Source organism: Papio anubis, chromosome 2 (genome assembly GCF_008728515.1).
Source record: "Papio anubis isolate 15944 chromosome 2, Panubis1.0, whole genome shotgun sequence".
In the NCBI taxonomy this organism is placed as follows: domain Eukaryota; kingdom Metazoa; phylum Chordata; class Mammalia; order Primates; family Cercopithecidae; genus Papio; species Papio anubis.
This window is the reverse complement of record NC_044977.1, coordinates 68,860,244-68,875,577: the sequence shown is the minus strand read 5'-3', so window position 1 is coordinate 68,875,577 and position 15,334 is coordinate 68,860,244. Positions and strand designations below refer to the sequence as shown.

Sequence of the window (15,334 nt, the reverse complement as noted above, 5' to 3'; positions counted from 1 at the left end):
TCCATGATCACTAGGAGCACTAGCAGTTTATCAGTACTTCCCATGTGACTTTTGGAAGATGTACTCATTAGTAACTGTCAAAGGCTAAATGGAAAATACTTGATAATTTCAACGCAAGTAAACATATGCAATCAAAATAGTGACTTTTAGCTACACAGAATGCCTTTGTAAAAAAAGTCTTTTTAAAAAATGTCTTTTTCAAAATAACCCCATCCTTTATTATAAGTTCTTAACCTGTTAGTGGCAGCTAAGAAAGGAGTTCAGGTTCTTCCCCATGCCCCTCTCTTTTCTGTTTCACAGTGCCCCCATTTTGCCAGTCATTAAGATGGAACATCCTAACTCATCATTGGTAACTCCAACTCCTTGGTATTTGCATACCTCGTAAATTCAAAAGGTCCTGCTGGTTTCCCAACATTCTCCTCAACAATCTCTTCTTATCCAGTCCTTCCTTTCTCTTTGTGTTTCACTCATTCATAAATAGTCTGTCAAAGAACTGCCCTACATCAGATACTATGCTGCGTGCTGCGGAAGTACCAGGGAATGAGGACAGTGATCTCAGCCCCCATTCCCTGATGGAACTTACACTTCACTAAGGCATTCAGATGGAGGAGGAGATGTTCAAGAAGCCAGGAGGGATCAACAACAGGGCACCCTCAATTCACTGGGGCCACGTTAGTGGCCCATTACTAAATGTCAGACCAACTGCAGTAACACTGTCATGGCCCCTCATCTCTCTGGGATTTCTTCCCTTCCAACCCAGCTAGGTTCAACCTTCTCATTTACTTTTAATACACTCCCTCTCATATGACCTTTCTTCTCTACTTAGAAGCCTCCCATAAGCTGAACCCAATCTGCCTTTTCACCATCTTTCTACTGCCTCCATAGTTATTCTTCAGGCTCTAGCTAAGTAAACTCTAAGTTATTCTCCCATGTTTTCCTAGCACCTAACATATCAGTTCCCCCTCCACCCCCATTTTCTTCCACATACTGAGGCTCAATAAATAACAGTTAAATGAGGCTGGGTGTGGTGGCACATGCCTGTAATCCTGGCACTTTGGGAGGATGAGGTAGGAGGATCCCTTGAGCCCAGGAGTTCAAGACCAGCCTAGGCAATATGGTGAGACCCGTATCTCTACAGGAAAACAAACAAAACAGAAAAATAACAACAAAAAACAGCTGGCCTGCCGTACCAGCAACTCAGGAGCCTGATGGTGGGAAAATCGTTTGAGCCCGGGGAGGTCAAGCCTGCAGTAAGACATGATCGCAACCCTGTACTTTAACCTGGGTGACTGAGCTAGACCTTGTCTCAAAAAAAAAAAAAAAAAAAAAAAAAAAAAAAAAAGGAAAAGGAAAGAAAGAAAGGAAAGAAAAAGGAAAAAGAAAAAAGTGAAATCAAAGAATATGCAAACGATCAAAGAAATAAATTGCAGCTGTTTTTTAGTGGCACTCACAAGGTCAGTATGGGAAACTCTTGACGACATTTTTTCGTCTGGGGGAGGGGAGATAATGTGGCTGTATTTCTATGAATCAAATCAAACAGAGTATTTAGCAAAGGGTCTCTGGAATGTTACAAGTAACACTTCATAATTACAATAGATTTGAGTTCAAAGACAAAGTGATGAAAAGAAACTTTCTAACATGGGGTTCAATTCCCTACATAAACTTCCTTCTTGTGGCTCAGTGTACCACCGGCATTTATATTGCTATTCTTCTTTGTCATAAAAGCAGTCACCTTGTAACCCTTTTTATCAAGTAATCTATGCACTACCTAAAAGTACGCTAGACTCCATCAGGCGAGCTATAGGTTTACATTATATAAACATTCCAATTCTGCCTGCTCAGCGCTAGTTGTCAATAAACGCAAGCCATTGCAAAACAGCAAAGTAGGTTCCTTGCCTTCAGAGAACAGATAGGACCTGCCAGTTTTGCAAAAACAAACTCTTCACAATCACTGAAACTAATCTGTCAACAAATTACCATTAAAGTCATACCTCCTGAAAGTTCAAAAACAGATTTGTGAGTAGACAAGAGATAGGGCGTTCTTTTTTTATGATTATTTTTATTAGCTCACAGGTCAGGGCTTAAAATTACCTTTTCAAAGTGGCAAAGCTTTCTCTTGAAGTCAAGAGGGTACACTTCACTCATAATGAAATGTGGCACCTGGCTTTCTATTACCACATTCTCCTATGTTATGGGTCTTTTTTCTTCTTTTGCTTCTCATGCCATTTTAATTTTCAATGGAGAGATTAATGACACACAACTGTTTAGTAATCAAAACTTGAAAGAATTTCATACAAGTCTCACATCACAAGTTACATAAATCTTTGACAACAATATTTTGATGGAAGGCAGGTCTAAACTAACAGAGTAGAGAACTATATTTAGCATTCAGGGTGAAATATGCCTTTTCTAGAAACAGCCACAAAGGGAATTAAGACAATGTGGGGGGTCAGTGTTGTGGCTGCTTTTTCTTTATTTGTCAGAATTATCTGAATTCCTGTCTCAGTTTTGTTTCAGTTTGTTTCTATGGTTATCACTAACATTTTGGTGGCATTCATTCCTACACAAAATATTTTTGACCATCAATACTTACCACACTACTTGAACTACTGCAACGTCTTCAATAAAAGTATATCTCAGCATAGCAATTCCTTTAAAATTACAGCTTAGTTTTTACCTACCAGCAAGGGAAGGTGCTAGCCCCCAGCACAGTACCCGGCCCCATTAAGGCATTCAATAAATACTAGTAATACCTTCTTCTATGCCCCCTTCCTGGAAGTTCCCCTTCTAGGACACAGAGGTGCTGACCAGCTTTTCCCTGTCAGCATCAAGAGACCCTCCTTTCAGACACAGTCTCCAGCAGCTACAATGGGAAAGGCCACTTGAGGGCATTCCTAATGAAGTTCATAAGCCACCTTTTTCAAAGAAATAAGTGGTAGAATGGTATGGCCAACCCAGCCATTGCTACCCAGTCTTTACACCTATAGATCCATACCATATAACCTGCGTCATTTTCCATAAGGTATGAAACAAGGCCAGGAATGGCCTCTGGAATTTTGATATGGTGCCCCAGAGGCCTATGGGTAAAAATGAGATGCAATAAGCACCTTCATGCAGTGGTGCTTCATCCAGTACAGACACCAACAGCTATTTCTTGCAGGCACTGTTTCTCAGAGGCAATTAAAAAGCTGGAAATGTTTGCGGGACAGCTTTCTTCTTCGACTCAATATCCACCAGCAATTTCACTAACAATAACTAATGAAGGGATGCATTTTGCCATTTTGAATGTGAAGAGAAGAAATTTCATTTGCTTGTGTATTTTTTGTTTTTTGACACAGGGTCTCAATCTGTCACCCAGCCCAGGCTGGAGTGCAGTGGCAAGATCTCAGCTCACTGCAGCCCTAACCTACCATGCTCAAGGGATCCTCCCACCTCAGCCTCATGAGTAGCTGGGACCACAGGCATGTGCCATCATCCCTAGATAACTTTTGTATTTTTTGTAAAGATGAGGTTTTGCCATGTTGCCCAGGCTAGTCTCAAACTCCTGAGCTCAAGCAATCTGCCTGCCTTGCCCTCCCAAAATGGTGGGATTACAGGCATGAGACACTGCATGCAGCCTGCTTGTGTATTTATTTATGCTGAAACAAAAAAAGTTAAACTTAAAACACTGACACTATGGTCCCTCTACTACCATTTCCCATGTTCAGAGGACCCTGGGATTTCAATTCCTGATTCTCCCAGGTTCCTCCGGTACTGTATTTTCTACATCCCCTTTGTTTTGTTGTTGTTGTCTATTTATTTACTTATTTTGAGACAAACTCTCATTTGTTGCCCAGGCTGGAGCCCAGTGGCGCAATCTTGGCTCACTGCAACCTCTGCCTCCCAGGTTCAAGTGATTCTCCTGCCTCATCCTCCTGAGCAGCTGGGGCTACAGTCGTGCACCACCATGCCCAGTTAATGTTTCTATTTTTAGTAGAGACAGGGTTTTGCCATGTTGGCCAGGTTGGTCTCCAACTCCTGGCCTCAAGTGATCAGCCCGCCCCAGCCTCCCAAAGTGCTGGGATTACAGGTGTGAGCCACCACAGCTGACCTCTACATCCCTTTGAATGTACATAACTAGACTCTTTGCCTGAGTCCCACCCATTTCTCTGATCTTCTTGTGTTCTGGGAAGTGACTAATCTTTGACCTCCTTCAATGGCTCATTGGAAAAATTCAATCTGATGGGTCCTCTTTACTCCCCTTCTTCTTTTTCAAGAGAATTTCCTATCTACCGTTCCCACCTCCTTACTAGTCATTTCACATTTTCTCTCCTTCTTTTACATTGCTAACTTAAAACATACACAGTCTTCTGGGCCACAAGACCCAACACCTTAAACCAGATGTCAAAGAAAGAAGCCACGGGAAGTAAACACTTTGCTTATCCACACTCTCTAAATAATACATGTTCAAATTCCAAATACAGCATGTCTTAGGTTTTTTCTCACAGATTCCCTCTAAACTGCTCTCTTCATATAAAAAGGTAGCCACACCTCAAAACTGCAGCAACCAAAGCTTTCTCTATACTGACTTGCAGACAATAAAACTGCCAGGTGGTACCAAAAAAAAAAAAAGGAAAGAAAGAAACCCCACAAAAACCTCATCATTAAATGGAATGTTGTGAAGAAATAGCTGTTTTATTTAACAGCTATTCATTTTTATTGAATAAACATTTTCTAGAATGCATTCTGTTAATTGACCTGACAGCATATGCTGTATATGGAGAAACTTCTAAACATTATGCTCTATGTAATATGCTTATCTGAAACAGCTCTCATTTGCAGCAATATGGAAATAAAATTCTGCTTTCTAAAATTCAAGACTTTTAAAATGCATTAATCCACACAGTTTATGAAATTGTTCTGGACATTTTAAAATCCTTTCTTTAAGGAAAAAAAAAACTTTAGTAATTGCTAATAGTATTTGTTGCTGAGTTTCATAATGGAGTAGTGCACATCCAATACAACTTTTACAGACATAGAAATGGTGCAGGCATAATAGGAAATAAAAAGCAGTTATGGTATCGGGTAAAGAATTACTCAATGGATAAAAGAAAATGTTCAGAAACTCTATCAAATTATATTATTAGAAAACTATTGTTATAATAGTTTCATGGCCCAGACATAAATAGAGTTGAAACATTACAGAGGTAATACATTTAGTTTTGAGGAAGGAAGACAGTTTGTGAGTGTGTTGGCAGGCTCTACCAGCTAATGGCAGCACCTCTCTTGGGCTGATGGCTTCTGAGTGATGAGTCTACCTTCCAGCCCAGAATTGCCAACTCCACTACCTAGAGGCATAAATGAGCAATGCTGCTGGTGGGAATGAGAGCAGGCTGGAGGGCTCCCTGTCTTCAATAGCAATTCATCTCCCAACAATTGTTGCCCTTGTAGGACTATCAGCCCAAGGTTACCAGATATTCTAATTTTTCAAAAGAAGATGGAAAAGCCAGATTTGCCCCATTTCTCTAGGTTGTCAACTAACTAATTTTTAGAAATGACAATGCCATTTGAACATAAATAAGTCAACCTACAAACAAAACTCACTATGGAACTAGTGTACTCCATAGTGAATCTTTGTCAGGGCCCTCCCATCCTGAAAAGGGCATTTGCTGTAATTTGTAATTATCTTTGATAATATGGAGCAAACATGGAAAGGTTTGCATTTATTTATTTTAAATCCTGGCACTAAGTAAAAACTCTCCCCATATTCTCAATGATGGTATTGGTGCAACTGAAAATCCTCCAACATTCAACATAATACACAGCATAATTAACTCATTTTTATGCCAGGCCCTTTTAAGCCAGATCTTCGTGTTCCATGGACTTCTAACATATTTTACAGTTCTAATTCTCTTCCACTGTCCTACATTAATCAAAGCTGTAACCCCTGTTGTCTTTGTACTACGGAATCTGAATGTGCCCCTGGCGAGGAATGGGGGAAAAGTCAACAGGAATTAAATTTCAGTGCAACTGTTTACTCAACTGTGGCCTGCAGTTATTGAAATTTTATCCGTGGTTTTGTGTGACTACCGCAGTAATGAATTCAGCATGGCTGTGATTTTCTCACTGCTGGTATTCTCACTTCAAGTAAAAACCTGTAGAATAAAAATGATGAAAACAACCATAGTCCATTGTAGAATGCTCACACTTCTCCAAACTGTCTAATTGTTGCAGTTTTCAGTCCGGAAGAAAACTCTGATAACTCTAGTCCTGTAGAAATATTTTCAGTCCTGTAGTTTTTCTTATTTCATCTACAGATTTCCCTTTTCCCCAACAACCTGTTAAGAGCCTTATCATATACTTAGGGGAGTTGAACAGCTGTCAATGTTATATTTTAAAAGACCTCAAAAGGCTTTGCTAACCACAATACAGGGGGTTTTAGCCACAATGATAGACCCCACTGCTTTGTTTCTTCCCAAAATGTGTCAACGGCATACGGAGAAAAAAACTGTCATAAAAACATTTAAAAACAGTATAAAAGTCTAATCATAAAACATTTCTTGACCTTTTTATCAATAACCAGTAACAGTAAATTTTCCAAAGTGGTCACGGCCAAAGGAAGATGTGGATAAATACATTTGCAACTGATACTTTTTAAGGAAGATGTTGGTGAAATAGGCTTTTATAATTTTATTCTATGTAGCCAATTTGTTATTGCTGTTGTGTGTGTGCACGCATGCGTGTTTTGGGTTTATATGTAAACCACATGTTTTGATGGTTTATATGTAAAGTTTTTTGGAGATCCTGAATGATTTTTAGCTCCTCAAATAAAAATCAAAAGTTAATTTCCCATTTATTTAATTAATGTAATCTAAATACTAATTATTTAGTATCACCACATCAGTCAGTAGCCCCGTCTCAAGTGTTCAAGTGCTTCATAAAGAAATAGTCAATCTTGACACTCATCTGGTAAGGGCATAGAAGATGTCATTCAAAAACATTAACTATTTATTCTGAAAAAAATGGCTGAGAACATCACATGAACATGTACTAGCACAAATACACGGAGACCCTTTTACTATCTACTGCGCGGTTTTGCTAACAACCTCACTGGTTGGAATTTGGCCATCTGCACTAACTTAAATGCACAAAGTTTATACACAACAAACATCACAAATTCCGTCTGAAGTGAGCTCGTGGTGCAGGCACAAATGGGTTTGGGCTGCCAATGAAAGAAAGATCAAATCACTTGCAGGAAGTCCTCTGAATTAAGACTTTTGCTGGTCTGTTACTTTTCCTTTCTTTCGCTTTGTTGCATCTTTCTCCCAACAGGTTCCACAGTCTCATGTTGGTTCCACCACCTCGTAAGGAGCTAACAACCGAATCATTCCTTACTCAACTCTTTGCAAGGAGAAAATAAACATGGTTTAGAGCTTGTCTCAAAGTTGCATCCCAAACATAAGCTTAGCTTCTCTGACACAGATTGCAAGAAAATGGTTTGAGAAGCACTTTGTCCCTATCTTCTTCCTCCCCACAGAAGTTACTGTAGCTTTCAGAAAGGCCCAAAGATACTTCATTCTTTTTAATTCACCTGTTTCTGAGCGGCATCATAACTATGTTTTGAATAAGTAAATCAAGAACAAAACAGGTCATAAACCATCTATTATCATTAACAAATCCTAATAATATTTCCTGATTCCGAGACAGGCTAGAAAACCAAAGCCAGTCTTCAAGCAAATGCCGTTTACTTATTTGAATTTTTATCAACACTTTGAGAACAAAACACCATTTCTTGGGTCGCCTGTACCATCCGGAAATGTTTTACCAGTCACTCACAGGTACCTAGTTCCATACCTGTAAAAAGTATAACTAACAGCAATGAGTATACCCCAAGTTACGTACATTTTGGGGAGGCACCAATAAGAGATAACTCAAAGCAGTAAGACTTAGCCACAAACCCACTGCTGCATGAATACAGGGAACATATGTAAATACCCTAAACCCCCAAATCCTACAGGTAGAGGAAAGCAGCTTCCCACAGTGATGCCCGTGTTCTACATGTTTTGGCTGTTATCTCAGCATTTCTGCCTGTATTTCTATGTATTTATTTCAACTCTCCTTACTCATCTACTCTTTTTCTCTCTTTTATTCCTTAGCTCTTATTTCCTTCTTCACAGGCTTAAGCCTGTTTTTCATTTAATTTTTATTTTTGCGTGAAAGCAGTGGGAACCATTTCTCCAAAGAATGATTTTATTCAAAATAGGGAAAGGTTAGGCTGACACAGGTCCACTCAATCTTCGACTCAGCAACTGTTCCCCACAAGGGGATCTGCAGGACTTTCCAACTCCCAAGGGCTTGAAAATTAGTCTCTTAAGCCAACTGCTGGGACCCCTAGAGGGCCGATGGTTTATGAGATGCCACTGACAGAATGACAGATTGGCAGACAGGTGAGCACAAAACGCTGATCGCGAGATCGTCATTAAACGTAAAATTCAGCGGTAAAATTCGCACCCACCACCCTCCACCTCCCAGGACTCCAAAGCCCCGGTACCTGTTGCTGCTGCTGCTGGGCGTGGGCGAGGTCAGCTGCCCCGATGTCCACCGCTGGCGTCTCTCCGTTGGACCGCCCCTCCCGAAGACCGCCGCACTCTAGTAAGTGGTTGCTGCCGCCCGACCCATTCTGGATGGCTGAACCGTTACTTTTTGTCTCAGTCCCAGATTCTTGCATCATGACTCAAAAACCTGATACAAGGATTTCCAAGATGGGGGGCGGGTGGGGGGGGAGAAAAAAAAAGCAGCTGTTAAAACAGTTGTTGTGCATAAGGGGAACGGCCTTGGTTTAAATGTTGCCAAAATCTGTAAACAGTTGTCATTTTCTTTCACTCAACTTATCCCCTCATTAGCGGGTCAGGTCCCTAGTTTTGGGTCTGAAACTGTCATTCCCAATTCAAGTTTCAGTAGTATTGTTTTAAATATACATACATACACACACACACACACACACATATATATATAATATATATATATATATTTATTTTACCCTTAGAAAAACTAATATTTGTAGGTAAACCTAGAATTCAAGATTAAACTTTTCTTTTTTCTTTTTTTTTGAGATGGAGTCTCGCTCTGTCGCCCAGGCTGGAGTGCACTGGTGCAATCTCGGCTCACTGCAACCTCCATCTCCCGGGTTCAAGACATTCTCCTGCCTCAGCCTCTGAGTACCTAGGATTACAGGTGCACGCCACCATGCCCGGCTAATTTTTTGTGTATTTTTAGTAAAGAAAGGGATTTCACCATGTTGGTCAGGTTGGTCTTGAATTCCTGACCTCATGATCCACCCGCCTCGGCCTCCCAAAGTACTGGGATTGCAGCCACTGTGCCCGGCCCAAGATTAAATTTTTCTTCTATCTGGTTCCTTTGCTCAAAAACCAGCAAGTCATCCTATAGAGCATCTTAGGTATAAACATTAAATTTTAACATGTGCAGGCACTATTTGTTGATATTACACTTTTTTTTTGGAGACAGAGCCTTGCTCTGTCACCCAGGCTGAAGTGCAGTGGCACTACCTCTGCTCACTGCCTCTGCCTCCCGGGCTCAAGCAATTCTCCTGCCTCAGCCTTCCAAGTAGCTGGGATTACAGGTGCCCACCACCACACCCGGCTAATTTTTGTATTTTTAGTAGAGACAGGGTTTCATCATATTGGCCAGGCTGGTTTTGAACTCGTGACCTCAGGTGATGCACACGCCTAGGCCTCCCAAAGTGCTGGGATTACAGGCCTCGTGAGCCATGGCACCTAGCCGAAGGTACTAAAAGTCTAATAGAAAAAAAATATATAGGCCTGGGGGTGGTGGCTCACGCCTATAATCCCAGCACTTTTGGAGGATGAGGCAGGTGGAACACTTGGGATCAGGAGATCGAGACCAGTGTGGCCAACATGGTGAAACCCTGTCTCTACTGAAAGTACAAAAAAAGAAAAGAAAAAATAAATTAGCCAGTCATGGTGACAGACACCTGTAATCCTAGCTACTCGGAAGGCTGAGGCATGAGAACTGATTGAACCCAGGGGGTGGAGGTTGCAGTGAGCTGAGATCACGCCATTGTACTCCAGCCTAGGTGACAGGGCGAGACTCCATCTCAAAACAAAAGAAAAGAAAAAGAAAAAGAAATATGGTGCAAAATGAGTAGCTAGAAAATATAACTTAGGGCCGGGCTCACGCCTGTAATCCCAGGACTTTGGGAGGCCAAGGTGGGCGGATCAGCAGGTCAGGACTTCAAGACCAGCCTGGCCAATATGGTGAAACCCTGCCTCTACTAAAAATACAAAAATTAGCTGGGCATGGTGGTGTGTGCCTGTAATCCCAGCTACTCAGGAGGCTAAGGCAGGAAAATTGCTTGAACCGGGACCCGGGAGGCGGAGGTTGCAGTGAGCCAAGATCATGCCACTGCACTCCAGCCTGGGCTACAGAGCAAGACTCTGTCTCAAAAAAAAAAAAAAAAAAAAAAAAGAAAATATCACTTAGTTACGTGTAAATACATTTCACATTCACTCTTACTACTCTCTGGGAACAAAACCATTATCCCAGAGAGCCAATTCAGCCCTTGGCTGAGAAAAGATGTCCAAAGATGACGAAAGACAGATAACATTTGCTAATACCAACTGCTACCATCTACCAATCACCAGTGTTGGGTCAGGCAGGCCCTAATGCAGGTGATTTACACACATTCTCCAGTTCAGTGCTGATGACGATTGTTACCCCCAGTTTGCGGATGAGAAAACTAAGCCTCCACAAGTTATTTAATTTGTCCACTACATGTCACAGCCAGTAATGGTGGAATCAGGATTTGAACCAGTTCAGTTAAGTCAAAGCTCTTAACCACAATGTGTATTTTTAAAGTTGAGGTTCAGTGGGGGCAAAACAATGAAAAAGGCAAGGTCACACTCCAAGTTCACAGACCAAGATTTGGAAAAGGAAAAGCAAAAGTCATTAAAGGAAGTAAAGAGTTCAAACATGAAAGCTGAGAAATGCCTGAATAATTAAGACTTTAATGTGAAATACCAATCCCAGATTAAAGGGCAGAAAATTTTTACGCAAATGTGTTCCAATTGTGTAAGGACATATGTACAACCAATGCCACAGATTTCTGCCCCATACATGAAATGTGACAACAGGGAAATTTCAATCTTTGGGTATCTTTAGAGGACATTGTTTTCTTGCTAGAAATTGGATGAAGTCTGTTTTCTGCAGACTTGCACAAAAACCAAATGGAAAAATTAAAAGCAGAAAAATTCACATCTTTCTTCATTTCCTTTCACTGCATAGCATGATCCAACTTGATACAGACTTCATAAACCCAAAAGACGTATATATTTTTTAAGTTGATCCAATTCTAAAGTGGATTGAGAATGGCATTTTTCACTAGCAGGTGGGAAACAAACTGAGAAGTAACAGCTGATTCACTCTCGTTTCTTGATTTTTATTATTATTTTTTCATTCTCATGTCTTCAGATCAGACTTTCTAATAATTATAGTCCTTTAGAAATTGCAGTTATATTCTTACCACAGAGTAAAGCATTTTTCAAAAATAACCAAAATCTTCCCTAAGATACAAGAATCAGGTAATGAGATAATCTGTGATAGCAAGAGTGCCTTGTTCATCACCAAAAAAGAAATGAATCTGTGAAATCTAGGTACTTTTCCCTGGGCATTTCAGTCTCTCTTCCACAAACTTGCCGCTTTGTACAGAACTAAAGGAAAAGAGCCGGGTGCAGTGGCTCATGCCTGTAATCCCAGCACTTTGGGAGGCCAAGGCAGGCAGATCACCTGAGGTCAGGAGTTCGAGACCAGCCTGGCCAACATGGTGAAACCATTCTCTACTAAAAATACAAAGAAATTAGCCGGGCGTGGTGGCACATGCCTGTAATACCAGCTACTTGGGAGGCTGAGGCAGGAGAATTGCTTGAACCCGGGAGGCAGAGGTTGCAGTGAGCAGAGAGCATGCGACAGAACGAGGCTCTGTCTCAAAAAAGGGGTGGGGGGAGAGAAAAAAAGGATTATAGGAAAAGGCACAGTGTTAGGTATTTAAGCAAGAGAGCATTTGTTTTAGAGTAGGTAGCAAGGAAATCCATCTAATTATTAGGATATATCTCAAACATATGTAAAGAAAAAATCTATAGAATATATATACACACACGCACACATATATATGTGTGCCTGTATGTATGTATGTATTTTTCCCTTTCTGGGAATACCTCCCCATGCCAGGGACTTGATCCCCAAAAGACAACAGCATTGCACATATATAAACTCTACCCCTGCTCTCAGAATGAGGCATATTTAGCCAAATATCCTGTCCTGATGGAAGAGAGCTGCAGGTAGAATGCTGCTTTCAGACTATGTGACCATCGGGATCCCAGGCCTGAGAGCAGGTGTCTAAGACACGGGTCCTGCTTTTGTTTCCTTGGTGAGACACCATTCTGGTGGGTGGAGTAAGAACAGTCTCCAATACACAATTTGATGAGAAGGCCCTGTTTTTGCTCCATGCAGTTCCAAAGCAGACTGCCAAGTCCTCCAGTACAAGTTTTGCAGGCATCAAGCCAAGCAGCTTGGCTTGTGAATCAGGTTTGTGAGAGTGCAGGCTTTGGGACCAAAATTGCATAAAGGATTATTTTGGTCTGAGGATGTCCTTAATTAGTCAAGTGCTAACAGTAGTATGTAGGTTGGAAGATTTAAAATTTCCCATAATCTCCCACACCAATCAGGAGAAAACAGCTTTTTGAAAAGCACATGTGAAAAAAATAGGAGTGTCAATGTCTAAGAACATTTCTAACAGTGTCTGGGCCAGCAATATTTCTATCAAACGTTCCAAGTCATTTAATAAGCCTTTATATCTGTATCACACTTCACAAATTGCAAAAGCCCTCTGATGTGCTTTTCAAACTCGTAACAAGGCTAGGAGGGAGATAAGGCAGGTAAATGTTATCCCCATTTCACAGATAAGAAAACTAAAGCTCAATCGGTTAAGGGATAGATGTAGCCATAACTATTTTGTTTCAGACACGAACCTGTCCGTTCAATAAATGATTAAGAATTTCTAGTTTGTAAAGTCCTGTGCTAGGTAGTGGATAAGGAAATTAATGAAAAGAAAACTAAGGAAATTCCAGAAGGGCAACAATGAGAGTGCAGGTGGACAAAGAAAAGCATTAAAATACAATGATATAAGGCATCTGCACTCTTTTGCAAACAACTGTCTTTTTCTTTGAATTGCCACTATTAGAGTCATCTGAAATCAAGTCAATATATATAGGAGAGGAATCTATCTTATCTATCAGGGACGTTGCACCCTCTTTTCTTCAAGGAAGCTTGTCCCAGGCACCCAGTTTGCCTAACTTCTGCTTCTCTCTGGGGGAATAACTAATCCTGTAACTAACCAACTGCCTTGCTCCATGACATACTGACAGCAGGAAACACTGTATAATCATACAAAGTGCCTGAATATGAAGTTATGGTCACACCATACCCAGAAACAAGTCCTTCCTCCAGAAACACCACCAAACTGAGTCTGCCTTCCTGTATGGCACCTCCAGATGAACTGAGCCTGTTTAAATCACGTGATCCATTTAATCTAACCCTACAAAGGTCGATGCTGCAGTTGCATAGATGTCAAAAAGCCTAAAGAAGCCAAAATGATCTACTTCTCATCTTGCTTCGAAACATTACAGAGCTACTGATTTCAAAGGTTCAATTTTTGTGCTGGAGGGACTTGTAGAAAAGGACAAGGACTGAGTTTAGCATGCTTATTTATTGCTGTTGCCAACAGAGCTGCTCTCTGGAAGTATTCTGGAAAATTCATAATGTCCAGGCCAATGTATTTATAGTAAATTAAAGCAGTGCTTTATTATTATGATTATTTCCTTGGTTACAGTGTTGATGCTGAAAATTTAGGGAAAATAAAGCCCTTGTTATCATGCTTGTGAAAGATTTTAAGCTAACAAAAAGTTCAGTCTTGATTCCAGGGCAGTTAATTAAGGTTGACCAAGTCAGGCAGAAGTAAATTAACTTGGCTGATCAATTATTTATATGAAGCAGAATAAATGCCCTTAAAGAACTTGGTCTGTTCATAAAAGGATGTGTAAATTAAACTAAACATAGTTTTGTAAAATATGTTTCTATTTCTATGGGGAGAAGAGAAGTTAATGGTGAAATCACTATTAGGAAAATTATTAGAGTAATTACACAGTCCACCCCCCATCTGAAAAGAAAAATTCTCTTTCTCATTGTTCATCCATGTGCAGAGAAAAAGGAAGATGGCATGCAATTCTGAAGAGATAACAGAAGCACATGGAAAAGGAAGGAGGAAGGGAGGAAGGGAGGGAGGAAGGAAGGAAGGAAGGAAAGAAGGAAGGAAGGAGGGAAGGAAGGAAGGAAGGAAGAAAGGAAAGAAAGAAGGAAGGAAGGAAAAAGAATGTGAATTTCACTACATGGATTTCATTATTTTGGAAATACTGAACACATGGCTCTTACTTTATTGTCAGTTAACTCCATGCAGTTTGTAGACTGAGAAAGAATAAGGATGAGACTCGGACTAGCTTAGCTCTAAGAGAGGTACTTTTAAAATTACTCATGTTGCATCATTAAGATTCAAAACCCTCAATAATCGTGTTCATGCCATTGAGGAAAAAAGAAGACCAACCTGTCTATATTAAGATATAAAGCATACATTTGGTTCTGGTTCTCATCAAGCAAATGAACTGGTTCCCTTTTAATGTGCAAAGGGTTTACAAGGCAACACAAGACAAATAAAGGAGTTTTAAGGAGTGGGGTACAGCTCCACAGATTTTTTCCCCTAGTAGGCAAACAGTAGGGTGGCCTAGGATATTAAACCAGTTCTGTACTCTTTAATGCTCGTGTGGGTGTTACTCTCTTCACAAAAGAGAGGGAATAAAGCAATAGAAATCCCAGATGAAAGTCACAGACTCTCAGTAGAGGACTGCAACAATGGAGACATCACATTTGCTAGCATGAGGGCCATGCTTTTACACTGCTCACCCATCATCTGGCGAGATGCTGCTGGAGCAGGTGGCATTGAGGAGATCAGGGACTGACTGGTAGAGGGGATGACAAATGAGACTTAGCAGTTAAGGATGCAGGTGAGGAGACAGAAAGATGGCGGCCCCAAGATGTAGAGTAACTGTCTACAAATAGGGTTGGTTGCATGTGATACTCTTGAAGGGGGAAAAAAAAAAGGGTAGACGGGAGGAGAAAGAACAAAACAAGAGAAACAGAGTTACATCAGACAACTATTTGCTCACCTAAGATAACTTCTACAAATTATGAATGAACCCTACAGACACCG

The 15,334-nt window shown here is 40.7% G+C and overlaps 1 protein-coding gene across 9 annotated transcripts in view; it reads right to left on the bottom strand.

The window, feature by feature from the left end:
• Positions 1–15,334, bottom strand: part of FOXP1 (forkhead box P1) — a 631,238-nt gene that overhangs the window by 237,425 nt on the left and 378,479 nt on the right. For all 9 annotated transcript variants that reach the window (XM_003894193.5, XM_017954274.3, XM_009200346.4 and 6 more), the window contains one exon: positions 8,531–8,721. In XM_003894193.5, coding sequence (XP_003894242.1) covers positions 8,531–8,710 — 180 coding nt within the window. In that variant the 5' untranslated portion in view covers positions 8,711–8,721. The remainder of the gene's footprint in view (positions 1–8,530; positions 8,722–15,334) is intronic.